This window comes from Drosophila suzukii, chromosome 3, assembly GCF_043229965.1.
Source record: "Drosophila suzukii chromosome 3, CBGP_Dsuzu_IsoJpt1.0, whole genome shotgun sequence".
NCBI lineage: Eukaryota > Metazoa > Arthropoda > Insecta > Diptera > Drosophilidae > Drosophila > Drosophila suzukii.
In genome coordinates, this window is record NC_092082.1 from 6,997,366 (window position 1) to 7,011,840 (window position 14,475).

Here is a 14,475-nt window from a genome sequence, read left to right on the forward strand (position 1 = left end):
AGCTTCAACCGTTTTGATAATATAAATAATATAAATATAATAAGCCCATAGAATGTACTATCATTAAATTCAATCAAAACATAGATAAATAATACTTAAATTTAAAAATATATGGATAGTCCCGTATATGTTTTTATTATTTTATTTCAAGAACACTATCGTATGATACGATTTTCGATATAATATCATCCAAGAGTCTAATATATGCATCTTTTCTACACCTTATTTATTTTTAAAGCCCATTTTTATCATCAGTGTTTTTCTTTTTCATAGGAAAATCTTTTTTAGCCCTGGCTCTCCTTGAAATTATAGTTCTCTTAGCCAGCTTACATCTAATTTCCACCTACGCATTGTCTTCGCTGCCCCACCCTATCTTTCCATCCTCATTTAAATGCAAAATATATTCGTGAGGGCGGTAAAGAGAAGAAAAGCGAATAGGAAGTGAGTCAGTTTGTAACTCCTTTTGTTGACAACGCTCCACTGCAGAAGAAACAAGCTGAGAAATTGAATTGAATTGTTTATTTATGCCAGAAACAACAAGAAAATGGGCGCTTTCCACCCCATCTCCTCCAGCTTCCCGTAGCAATTTGTTATTCCACGCATGATGGGTGAAAAAAGGGGGAACATTTCTGTAGGTGTGACTAGCTACAAATGAAACGAAATAAGCTGCAAATGTTGAAACATTTGGCAAGCACAGACTTCCCTTCCTGCGACACGCCCACAAATTATGCGTCATCGGGGGCGGAAGTTTTCCAAACTTGGCGAAAAACATGCAGCGTTTCTTTGGGAAACACCCACACGAAATTCGAAGGAAATTCGCATTGGAGAAGAGCTTAGTTTGAGTGGCACTCGTAGATGGAAATATTAGAGCTCTTCAAACATAGGATCTCGGCGAAAACTTTTCAGACTTTTCTAAGAACTCTTCAGGAAAATTTGTAATTATTTAGTGCTTTTAATAACCGTACTGATTTTCCTTTACGAAATGATTTAAATATCGTTATATCTGTGGCTTAATTACCCCATTTCCAATTCTATTAGCAACCAGACAAACAAAACCATTTTAAAAACCTCTCCAATTTGATATAATGCCAAAAACTCCAACTTTATATAACTTCTACCACAAAACCCCAGGTGACTTTTCCAGCAAAAAAACTTTTCTCAAACGCCTTTCCCATTTTCCATTTCCACCGTCTGCAGTTAAACTTCTTCCAAACATTTCCGTCAACCGGCTCGAAATAAATTATTTAACTCGAGCCACCGCGCCTTTCATGGTCAATGAAAAAAAAAGTAATTTCAATTTTTAGCGCTCATAAATTTCGTGGAGTCGGGTCATTAAAATCAGCCCAAAAACTAAAGTGGTCACACCCACCTAACCGCCCCAAAAAACCGCACCGCCCCCTCTTCTTCGCTGGAGTGTTGAAAACTAAAAGCCACAGAAAAGCTTTGAGAGCTCTGCCAGCGGTTGCCAGTTTTTGAATTTTGCATAAATTAGATTTAACTCACAACTAACAGACTGAAAAAAAAATTGTATAAATTTGCATAAGAAAACAACAACAATTGTTCGCTTTTTTTTCGGAGGGTTGATCGTCCATTAGAATAACTAACTATTAACATAAACATTTCAGTCAGGTTGGACAGAGATTGCGGCATAAATTTTACGGCAAATGTTTGCGCCGATTTTTAATATTTGCTGTTTTTGACATTCAATGTATTTTTTATGCATAACAATGATTAAATATTTGGTGCATATTTTATAACTATTAATAATAGAGAAAAATAAGTTGGATGAGCCAGCTGTCAAAACAAGCAACCGAAAAAAATGTGTCAGAAAATGAAAATGTGGGAAAGGGATCGGATTTGGGATGAGTTTTCGAATGCAGTCACCATGAGCTGTCATATTTGCTCATATCATCTCCAGGCACCAATCTCCAACCTCCAATCCCAACTATCGAAATATGCGCCTCACTGAACTTTTAGTTTCTGCCTCTTGATTTTCCCTCTTTTCGGGTTCTTCACCGAAGGTCTTGTAATTAAGAAAATGTCATCAAAGTCAACGACTAGACGATTATTTGCTCTTTCAGCAAACACACACTGTCATTTCCTCTTTTCGCTTTTCATTGGAAAACAAATGTCAAGAAAAAAGGCGGTTGGGGGGGGGGGGAAAGCTCACTCATTGTCTCATCTCATCTAATGCGCTTAATGAAAAAGGTGTTGATTGTTGACAGTTGACGTGACACACAGAATCCCCCCCATTACACATTTCCCATTTTCCCCACATAAGTTTCCCTTTGCTGAAATTCCACTGACAATTTTACCTGTCGCATGAACAAAAAGTTTTTGTGGCTGCAAAAATATTTGTTTTAGTTCGCGAAAATTGAAATAAAATGTGCTTGTTTATAATTTCGCTTGATACTTGAAATGAAAAGCCCCAAAGGTTTTCCCAGGTTAGCAAAAGTTGGACTGTCATAGCAAATTGGTTGGGGGAAAAAGTTGGGATTACTTTCCTTCAGTAACTTTGACTTGGCTTAAAGTTTATGTTCCTTAACTTACAGGTATTAAAAATTTTGTTATCTTGTATGAGAAATGGCCACAAATTCTCAGCCTTTTCATCACTTGGTTATTTAAAGTTACTTCTCAAACCAATTTGTCATCCACAAACATTGCCTTTTTAAATTTTTAAGTACAATATTTTTGTTACAATCTGTGACATTGCTTTTTCAATATTTTCCCTAACACATTTTCATCATTTCAATCAATTAGCTGAGCACTTTATTTATTAAATACCAAAAACTCTCCTGAATGTCACAACAAAATCCAGATAAATGTGAAGCCTTTCGAGCGCAAAGGCAAACATTCATCGGTGAGCACATATTTGTAGATATATATTTTTTACCATGCCCATCTAGACCGAAGGATCAACTGCAATTTTCTAATGCTCTGGTGTGTCACATTTTCTTTTTTGCTGAAGCCATTTTCATTGACATATTTCTGTGTCATTGCAGTTTTTTTCATCCCCACACACATGTGGAGTGAAAGAGAAAGTTTATTAAAATCAACAAACAAACAAACATAACCCACATTTCATGGGGAATTTATTGAGATGTATTGAGCACTATTCGCATCCGCACATAAACAGGGCAAAATGGCAAATGGAAAAGAGGAAGCGAAATAAAAAGCCATTCAAATATTTAATGTGTGTGCGCTAGAGGAAAAACATTTTCCAGGGTTCATAGAGGCTTATTTGGGTTAAGGTTTTAAAGCCAAACTTAAAAGGGAAAGAGCCCTTTGAAAACCAGTTTAAATATGATGTCTTATAGCCTTAAAGTATTTTATTATTTCTCAATAAATGTTTAGAATCTGCCCTTAATTAAAACAATCACTATAAATGACAGATACATTTTCCAGATATTTCACTCACCTTCTAGTTCAATTAAAAATAATCAGAAAATGCAATCAATTCCAGTTTAATGATTTTCATACATTGGAATCAATCAGAAAATTTTATAAAATAAACTGACGTAATGAAATGGGAAAATTTCCATCATCATCGTCATCATCATCGAGAAAATGTTGCACTCGACTAAATAACAAATCACAGAGGCAAAATTTGCATGAACTGAATCTGATGAATGCGTGGAAAATGCAAAATCCAACGAATGAAAATGAAAATGAGATGGAAAACACTCAGACAACATAATCATAATCGTAAAAAGTAAGTAGAATGAGCCAGCAAATGAAAGTCTTCTTCGTTGGCCCTGGAAAAACAATTTCGAAATTTGCATAGAATTTGTTGTGTGTTATTCTGCTGTTTTTATATGTTATGAGTTGCACTGATATGCCACGCCCACAAAAGGCGGGCGGGCAATATCTGGCACTGACAATGGGCGACAAATTATATGCAATGACAAAAATTTATCACACACACGGAGGGCAGAGAATCGGTGGAGGCAGCATGCAAAACATGTCGCCATGTGAGTGACAATGTTCCCAAGGGGTGAATTTTTACCCCCAAGGCCCCGAAACGCCCCTTCTATCCCAAAAAAAAGGTCCTTTATTTCTCTGCTGCTGATGGATGTAGCGCAACTTTATGATGGGTGTGTGTGTTCCAGTCAGTCAGGACCTCTCCAGTTTTGATAGATGTGCTTTTTCGGGTCCTCCACTCTATTCTATCTCCCCCGTTTGATTGCTTGGGAATTATAAGCATGGTTATCTTATTCATTTTTTTGTAGCTCCTGTTGATTAGTGCCTGTCATGTGCTCGGTCCAGAGCACCTAAATTGATTTTTTATTCAAATTTTGTCTGTTTTTTCACTTGATGGATATGAGCCAAAGTAAACAAAGCGTACAAAAAAAGGCGAACACATTTTTCGTTGGGGAGAAAATGCCTGACTAACAAGTTGATTTCCATATGTGAAAGTGATGGAGCCAATGGAGTGAGACATTGGCGGAGAACATCCCTCACAGGACCTCTCACATGATGAATAGTTCCAGGGAGATGAGATAATTAGGCAAGTCAATTGATTGATTTATGATGATGGGATTCGATTGAGTAAAGCGGGATAAACGGTGTCGGAAATAAATGTAAGTGCTGAAACTTCAATCAAATCGATGGGCATAAAAACTGCCGTACAAAATAATTTCAGTACAGGTCGTATATTTTATATTTTATCTTTTATAGAGTCTCACAGATTTGATTCATTTTATTTACTCACACCTTGACTGCAAACATCCATAAATAATCTGTAGGCCATCTATTTCTCCCTCCCTTATTTTCGTCATATTTGTTATGCCCCTTACCAACAAACCTGTGACCTTTAACTTTTTAAGTTCGTTTCCATTTCTACTTCCTCGGTAGCCACATTCCCAATTTGATTTCTGGCACACAGCATCGCAAGGATTACAATGCAAGAACTATTTCCAATATTAGTTCAGGGCTCATCCATCCTGAAGGCATTCGAATACAGTCGAATCAAAGGGAGCACAGGACATGGCATGCCCAGGACATTCCGAAATATCAAAGGGCAATTCTAATAATATTTGAAATTTACTTTTGTTCTGCCATTTGTGCATCCCCACACCCCCCAAAGCCGCATTCACACATGCCACATGCCAAGGCGAACTGTGGAGCTTTCTTATCCCTTTATTCCTCTATATATATCCTATAACCTTCACATCCCTACTCCATCATAGGTATCCTGCTTGCCAAGAACGCCTTGGGGGTTTTTATAGCGAATGGCTTGTGCATATGTTTTGCCAAGTTTATTGAAAAATATGCGCTGACAGGTAATATGTCAATGCGTGGGATTTGCTAAAGTGCCAATGCCTTCGTCCTGGCATCCTACAGTGCTCTTCTCTCCCCAGAATAATGGACTTGCTGAAGGAGCAGGATTCACCCGTGAAAGATGTTTACTTTCAGCTGTAAGGAAAATATGGCAGCACTCAGACAGTCAAGGATAAGTAAATGTGGGAATGTTATGTTTTCTTACCCTCCAAGGAACCTTTTCTTCTCTAAACCTTAATCATAAAGCAACAAGTTGATATTACTGGGACAAATCTGCTTCTTATTATATATGGGTGTATCCAATAATTTAATTTACTTAAAAATTACATAAATGGGGAAGTAAACACTTACCGTAAACAAGCAGCTGGCAACGCAGACCGCTGCCCAGGATCCAACCCAATATCGCAGAACAGTTCTTTCTCTTTCCGGGAAGAACATCGCATGACATGGGGCTCCGCAGTCATGAAGATCCTGCAATTGAATAATAACAGTGGCGAATAAGTGAATTGTGAATGGATCCATGGGGAAAAGTCAGGGGAAAGCCCTCAAAGAAGGAAAATCATTTGCAGGCAGCGATTAATTAATATGGCTTAAATTAAATGTGCCCAAATTGGATTGAGCGTTGTAATTAAAGGGGATTATGGGAGGCGGCTTATATAAAGCGAACACAAATTAATGGAAGAACTTATGTATTGTAAGCTTAAGTTTCAGAGGTATTGATAAATGATTGATTAAATGGCTTATCAATAAAGGCGCAATTCAAACAGGCACAAGGTCCTTGTTACTTACTTCATAAAATGCTTCAGAACAATAAATAGATTCAAACCTTTAACAACAATAAAATGCTTCCATAAACAAATAAATTCCATTATAAATGGGTAATAATTCGTAGAACAACTCCAAATTAGCATAAAATTGGAAGCACAATTTTGAAAATATGCCTTAAGGGTGACACAATCTCGCAGGACAACCCTCGAATACGAAAAATCTCATCGGGCTGACAACTCTGCACATCCAAAGTCCAAGCTCCGGACTCAAACAATAACTGCAGTTTAATGAGATTTCCCTGTAGAGAAAGCCGAACTTCATCCGAAACCCAACTCAACCTTGAACTCTAAGAAGCGGAGGCGAATTCAACCCCCGCAGAAACAATTGCATTACGAAGTGCGGCAACAATGCAAACGCACACAAAGTCGGGACAGTAGGACCTCGTTAAAATGGATGTATCTTGCATTCAATTTTAAAAAGCTGAAGATTTTCGACATCTTTTAAAAATTTGTTTCTAATGTTTAAATAAATAATGTTAAATAAATATAATATATAGAGAAGTAGGGAGATACTTTAGTTTGCGAATAACAATGTGCAGTATAGGTTTGTTTAAAAATTAATATTAATATTTGTATTACCGATTATATTTGTATTATCAGCAGTAAGCTAGCCCTACTGTACCCAAAAGCAGACAGTCCGAGGCAATTCCCCAGTTCGGTATTCACTCTGTGGTTCTGTGAGCGGGACAAATGGAGTGGAGTTTGGAGTTCTGGCGCATTGTAAACCACAAGAGATTTGAATTTTAGATAGCATAACACGCACGCACATAGCACACTCAAACAAAACCTCGAGGGCGTTTCAAAATAAAGGAAGGGCGGTGGAGTTGTACGAAAAATATTGTTGCATGGCTTCGCCACAAAGAGTCTCTCAAAGTGAGCTCAAAAAACAGCTTGGAGATAAAGGAGAGACCTGGACTGAAGGAAGACTTTTTGTAACCCCTTCTTGCATCGAAAACAAAAAAGATACACTTATAAACGAGTTTTCTAATAATGTTTTCCAAAAATGTAACAAAACAATGTAAGTAATTTCTATAAAATATGTTATTATTTTTGACTGTATTTAAAAGGTTTGTCTAAGCCCAAAAGTTTTCCAAAAGGGATATTGCATGAGTAACTAATGACAGAACATGTCTCTCTCAAAAAACATTTGTATTATTATGGACTAAAAAAATATATTAAAATAAAATAAATAACTCAAAGATTTTTTCCAGTGCAAGACCCTTTGGACCATAGAAATCCAGAGAGATCCGGGGACCAAAGCCTCGCTGCAGTCGTCTGATTCTCTGTCAAAGAGCAAACTCCCCCCGAAAGTGTTGACTGCCCTGTCGCAGCGACTTGTCTCTGTCTGTGCTTTATTTCAAATTCCCATTAAAAATTTAAAATCCTCCCCTGAACACAGCAGCCCCTGCCTTTTCAACGTTTTTGGCAATCATCGTTAGGTTAGCAGCGCAAATTGCGTTTTTCTGGTTGGCTTTTGGGGAGAGTTTTTGGCGGGGAATCGATGCTGGCGATAAGCAAGTGCAGACAGAAAGAGATGGAACGCCCTGAACTGTTGACTGGGGCAATATTTACGCATATTTGGGGCGCATAAGGAAACGGATCCACAACAATAACATAAAGCAGCAGTTCCGAGGGTTCTTGAGCAAATGGAGAATCTCCTCTAAATTGCCTGTAGTTAGGTGGCCCGGCCACATTTATCTGAAATTATTCTTCAAGCTCTTAAGCCAGCTTTAAGCCAGAAAAGCGCTGAAAATTTAAATTTTAATGAACTAATTTTGAGGGACTCGAATTGGCCAGCATCAGAAAATGAGGCCTATTTTGGGGGCTGGATAAAGCTGAGATGGCAAATGGAATTAGATTATACATTCCCATTTTTGGTCAAGTATAATGTTCCGTGTTTTTGAGTTTATTCAAGATATTAATTTAAATCTAACGAGCTTTAAGATTCTATATTGTAGCTGATAGAAAAACTATTCTGACCAGAGAAATATAATTAAATTGTTACTCTTATCTTTCCATCTTTTCCATATCACCATAACATTTATTAGGCTCGTTCCACTTAACATTTTATATCTTGGCTCGATCTCAAATCGCTTCCTGTGGTACTGGTCAAAAGATCTGACCAGCGATCCATCGATCTATCTTTATTACCGAACCAAAATCAAACAGACTGCCTCTTCTATGGGTAATTGTAGCCCCCACCTCCCCACTTTTACCTTTAAGAATAAAATGCCCCCAAAGCAGTCGGCAACAACAACTACTAGTTGCAACACTGACCACAACAAAAGGAGTCGAGAGACTTGCATTGTTAGTCCCTTTTATACATACATATATTTTTTGGTCTGGATCCCAGACCGGGGTCCCATTGTCTTGCGATTTTTATGAGGCATGTATAAATAATTGCGCCCAAAGGCCGCCGACATAAGTTTTCATGCCGGCCGCGAGAGCATCCGACCATCAGCAGCAGCTAAAAGCTGGGGAAACAGTAAAAACAAGAACCGGACAGCGACTAAACTGCCCTGCAAGAGTCACTATAGTGGCTATAGTCCACCTTATCCGCCTACCTCCTCCTTGAATTCCACATCTCGCCTGGTACAGAGAAAATAAAATCAGCCCAAGGTGCTTTACATGATTTGATTTGATTAATATAAAAATATATATTATTTTTCACTATATCACTAAATACCAAGATATTTAAATTTTATGATATAGAAACTTTATAAGACCCTGAAAAATTTCTTAGATATTGTTTAAAATAGGCAGAAATAGCAATCTTTTTTTCTAAAATTTGTTTTTAAAATATTTTCTAGAAGTTTAACCTTTTTTTTCATTGTGTAGTCGAAAAGTGGCAACTACAAGACCGAAACAATATAGAAAATTTCGTTTTAGTTGTATTCTTTTCGCCAGAAGGCACAAATAAACCACTACAAAAAAGAGGTGGGCAAGGAATAAAGAATGGCCAAGGGTTTCGGTGTGGAGAAGAACCAGAGCCATAAACCAAGTTTTGCCAACATTTAAGGAGTTTTTAATTTATTATAGATAAATTTTATGCCGTCGCGAGTTATGAGAGGCCAAAGGGTAGGAGGGGGACGAGTTTAGACAGAGCTAAGGGAATCCTTCCAGCTGGCCCTCGCATCGTGTTTTAGTTGGGGGCGTGTTGATGATGATGGTGGAAGCTGCAAATTATTACGACTCCAAGAGATGAGACAACAGAAACCCAGGCAAAGTCTTGTGATGGGTACAGTGGGTTCAGAAATGGGTTGAAAATGTGCTGCATTAGTTTTGAACTATGTTTATAACAAAGGGTAATAAAAAAGACTGGAAAATAGCAGAAAATCGTTATCAGAATTATGATTAAACTATGTATTAACAATATAACCTCTGTTGTAGCACAATTAGGGATATATAGTGTATATATACTTCACAATATTTTGGGATTTGTTATATACATATGCTTAGGCCTTAAATAATACCCTACAGAAACTTCTAATTACTTTGTAGTTTTCACCCTCATATCACATCCCTCCCACTACATTATTGAGAACTATTCCAATTCCACTGTGCGCCTAGAGCTGCAAAACTTTTTCGAACGTACTTCAGATCAGGGTTTGAATCCAGACATCCTCCTCCCCCGACATCAGTCCCCTTTTAGGACTTTTCAGACAACCCTCGGACAGCGTTAATGATGATTCTGGCCATATAGACGGCATGTGTTTGCTTGTGCTCCCTTTTTTGGGGGTGTTGCTGACGTTGTTAAAGTCAAAATAGACAGAGCAACAGACAGCAGGAAAGAGAGCAAGCAGGCAGCAAAATGAGACGGAGAGTTCGAATATCCTGGGGGTTGATTCAGGACGGATTCGAACATGAAGATATAGGCAGGACGATGGTGTCCCCGAGGACCGGCTGTCAACTCTTCGTCCTGCTCCTTGCTGTTTTTCTTCGTTCAGGCCAAAACAAGCTGAAAAACCCTAAGCACAGACAGACAAGAACAACAATTTGAATTCAATAAGGAAGCGGCAAAAAAGAAGAAGCCAAGCAAATTTCCACTCAGGTCAAGAGTTCAAATGGTCAGAAATACCCAGAATTATAATAAAGAAGAGTCAAAGAGTCAGACACGAACTTCACCGAAAATAAAAAAGAGAATCACACATTTTCCTTTGCTGACCACAGAACACAAAAGAAGCCGACTGAAAAAAATGGCTGCTCATAATTTATTAATATTATTGGTTGGGGGTCAGCCAACTTGGCCCCCATAAAATTCCCCAAAACCCCCTCACAAATTACACATGTCGACACTTTATTAAAAGCCGGGAGAAGGAAAAAAAAGGGTTTTAAGGACTTTGATTCGATATTGGAGGATTTTCAGCTACTCTTTGTTATTTTTTTTCCATTCAGGGTTTTGCGGTCTGCCAAAAAAATGAAACCGATCCGGAGGCTATAAAATGTCGACCCGTCCATATGTTGGTTGCGTTATGGAAAGAGGAAGAACCGGAGGTTTTAGGAACCGGAGGCCCAACAACTTTTGGCGCGATATCCCCTTTTTTTTTTAGTTGTTGGGTTAACGCCTCCCTTTTTGTTGTTGCTGGAGGAGCTGCGCTTAACCCTTTCAGGCCCAAAATAAGGGCACAAAGAGACAAACAGAAATTGCTGTTAAGGTCCACACTTGACTACATGCAAATAATGCCCAAAGCGAAAGCACAAAAGAGAAACCCAAGTAAAAGGAGGTGTGGACTGGACGGGCTGAAGGACGAACGAGGTGGGTTAAATGGCATCGGCATCGGCATCTCCTTTAACCCTCTGGCTGACTGCGTCCTCCCCTTGATTAAAGCCCATGTAATTTTAATGGATATTTATAATGAGCATCTGTTTTAAATTTTTACGTATTTTTCCCTCTTCCAGTTTTCCCGCCTGAAAAGGTGACACAGCACAAGGTCCAAGGCCTGGGGATATGTGAATTGTTGTCGGGTCATTTTTAGGAGCCGGAGTTGGGTTAAGGTACGCGAAGAACGAAAAAAAACAACATCACATGCAAGGTGTTAAGCTGGGGGAATTTTTTTTATGTTGCTTCGCTCATATGAATATAATATTTATAAAGGACCACAGGTGGTAGTCCCTCCAAAGTCCCTCTTCCTCTTTTAGAACCCACGTAATTAGCTTTTGAAAACAGGGTTCTGCATATGAATTAAGGTGAGTGGCTGCCCGCCATACTTTTTACACTAATTGCTTAAAATATTCATCATATCATTATTATGTATTAAAGGCTGTCATTGCTTGAAAAAGTAAGTGGTGCAAATTATGGTTTATGACTGTTATTTATGGTCATTCTTTTCTAGATCGGATCACTTTAAAATTGTTCTCGTAACTACCCAGTAATATGTCAATATTATAGGAATTACTTGTTAGGACTACATATATATATTTTGTAGGAACTTTGATTCATTCGAAACACATTTTTGTTTACTACTTCTTAAATTATACATTTTTTTTTTAATATTATGAGTTCCTAACCTAACATATCTTATATTCTAGTTTTAGTTATATGTTGCGGAACTATTAAAATCTTATCATATCTTAGATCAAAAACCTTATTATCTTCAAAATATACATCTATCATTGGCTTGTATTATTGGTATTTACACCTAAACATTTTGACAAACATACCATCTATCTTATTAATCCCGATTCGCTGCAGGCAACGACATATTTAGCCCCGTTATCATCTGCGATAAACAATTCCAGTCAAGTTTCCTTCCCCCTCGAGCATACAAATCCCAGTTAATGTCAACTAAATGCTTACAACTTAAAACCAACTTAAACCCGAGTTAAAGCTTTTCCCACACAAAACTTTTACGCATATACACAGATATCCGACACCCCCGATTTGAGTATATAGTATAGCAAATATTTATCGGCCATGCACATCACGTAGTTCCGAGTGGAGTGAAGAGTATGGGAAAGCGGATTGCTGCCGGGAAATGGAGAGGGGGTGACAACGTGACACTGACACTCATTGACCAGCTGACGGCCTCGAATACACGTTAAACATGCTAACCGATATATAGTGGTATGTGGGGAATGGGGGCGGCAGGGGGCGATAGGGGGCGTGGCCGATCTCCAGTCACATCATTCAGCATCATGGGGCATTAAGTCAAATGCAAATTGAAGCATTTGTTGGGGAAACAGTTGCAAACATGCTGCCGGGAATGTTTAAGCTCGTCGGAAAATGCGGAAAAGTTTGCTGTGGCGTAAGTGTTCTCAAGAATCTAGCTGGTGAGAACAGAAAAATTGTTTTAACATCAATCTCCATTTCTTTCTACCTTTCATACTTAATAACAAAAAAAGATTTACCAACAAATGGTTAAATTAAAACATTATTTATAGGATTGAGATAATATCAGAAAAATCTTTGATGTACTAAAATCTATATTTCTAGGACTACTATAACCCCTGGAAGTTTTAAATTTGGGAGCTTCAGATAGACTAAAACCCGATTAAAAAATTCCTAAGTGCTTTAAAACCTTTCCAATAATTTCCAAAAATTTTTAGGTAACTGTTGCTGCGAAAATTGAAGTGGGACGAGCAGGTGCAGCCTGAAAGAGATAGATACAAGTGGGAAGCAACAGAGAGGGACAGGGAGAACATTCCCACTTTCTACCCAAACCTGTACCTGGCCACGTATCCCCGTCTCTATCTCTTCTCCACTTGCTATCTCTTTCTTGACATTGACATGCAGACAGCAGAAAACGCAGCAAAATTTTTGGTTTGACATTTTGGCAGCCGTTTCAGCCGCTTCTTTCTAATTGCACAAGGGGAAAAGTGAGGGGAAGACTCCGGTAAAACATTGGGGAGAAAGAGTGGTGTGGGGCACATCTTTGCATGCTGTCTCGACACGCTTCAGTTCGGCTTTCCCCCCATTTTGCACAACCGTTTTCCTTTCTCGACTTCTGCATAATTTGACATATTAATTTTTAGTTGGCTGTCAAGCCTCTGAATGACAACAACTAATGAGCAGAGCGGGCAGAAAGTAGACCCATTGACTTTTCCCAACTCCCACTTTTCATGGTCTTGCTAAAGACCTCCTCTTAAACATTTTCCCCCCTGTTGAGCTGACTTTTTGTTCTCTAACCAATTGCACCGTCTCAGTTGGTGGCATTTCCCTGGCTTTCAACCTACACAGAAAAAAGTTTTAAAATCAATAAGGTCAGAAAAAAATGTTTAAAAAATTTGTAATTAAATAATTTTGACCAAGATGATTTGGTATTTTCTGTACATCATGATAAAACGTATCAGCAATATTTTGCTCTAATATTATTTCATAAAAACACTCTTTCTCGCTTCTTTTAGTGTACATATAATACTATATTTAAGCGACTTCATCGGGTATTCTGTTTTGTCTTCGTTTTTCTGGCTTTGAGCCTCGACGGTCGGAGCATAATTTAATAAATTTATGAAATTTAATAGAGAGGAACGTGTTTGCTGGCCACAAATTTGTGGTCGCTCTGCTCTTGAAATTTATATGCCTCCGATATCCCAGGGAGATTGGGAGGGGTGGTAGTATGGGACCCAGTGTTAAAGTGGGCGTGACTGGTGCTTATTGAGGGGAGAGATGGGTTGACTATCATGATGTTACTTACGACAAGACTTGGAAATATTTCACACAATTTGTCCATGAAATTGTGAAACATTTATCACAGTTTTCTGATTATTTATTCAAACGTTTCGGCTTTTATCTAATCTTCAACGGAATTTATCAAACGAGCTCAGGCTCTTGTGTTTTCAAAAGACTAATTAAAAGACTATTTCTTGCAAGAAAAACCAATTTCATCTTGTAAAATTTAAAGACTACGCAAAAGACTTACAAAATGTTTAAATGGTTGTTTAAATCTAATCACACCTTTCCGGATGCTGCACCTTGCTGTAAAACCATTTTATTTTCCATACGTTTTTAAGAACTCCTCCCCCGTATAGATTTCCATCTGTGACAAATCCCCAGCTTAACTACGATCATTAACCATATATCAAAGATGACTGTAAATAGTCCGCCGCACAACGCAGAAAGTCGCAGCAATAAAGTGAGATGCCCAATGAGCTTTGTCAGATTCAAACTACCAAAACGGTAATTTGGTTTCATGGAGTGTCGCCTATAAGCCCATAACAGCCAACGGTCCATTTGAAGTCCCATCCCCACTGGCACACACCACACCTAAACCCCACAACTAGCCCCCTGCTCCTATCTTTGGTTACACGCAATAAGAACAAAATCATGGTTAGTATGAATACACGGAGAAAAATACTTGTAGTCCCCTTATCAGCATAGAAAAATGGTAGAAAATATAAGAAAACTATGGAAATATTGGTCAAATCTGAT

General features: G+C 38.2%; 1 protein-coding gene across 1 annotated transcript in view; it reads right to left on the reverse strand.

Moving 5' to 3' along the window:
* Positions 1 to 14,475, reverse strand: part of fz (frizzled class receptor) — a 95,778-nt gene that overhangs the window by 57,051 nt on the left and 24,252 nt on the right. The window contains exon 2 of the mRNA XM_017079370.4: positions 5,632 to 5,751. Coding sequence (XP_016934859.1) covers positions 5,632 to 5,751 — 120 coding nt within the window. The remainder of the gene's footprint in view (positions 1 to 5,631; positions 5,752 to 14,475) is intronic.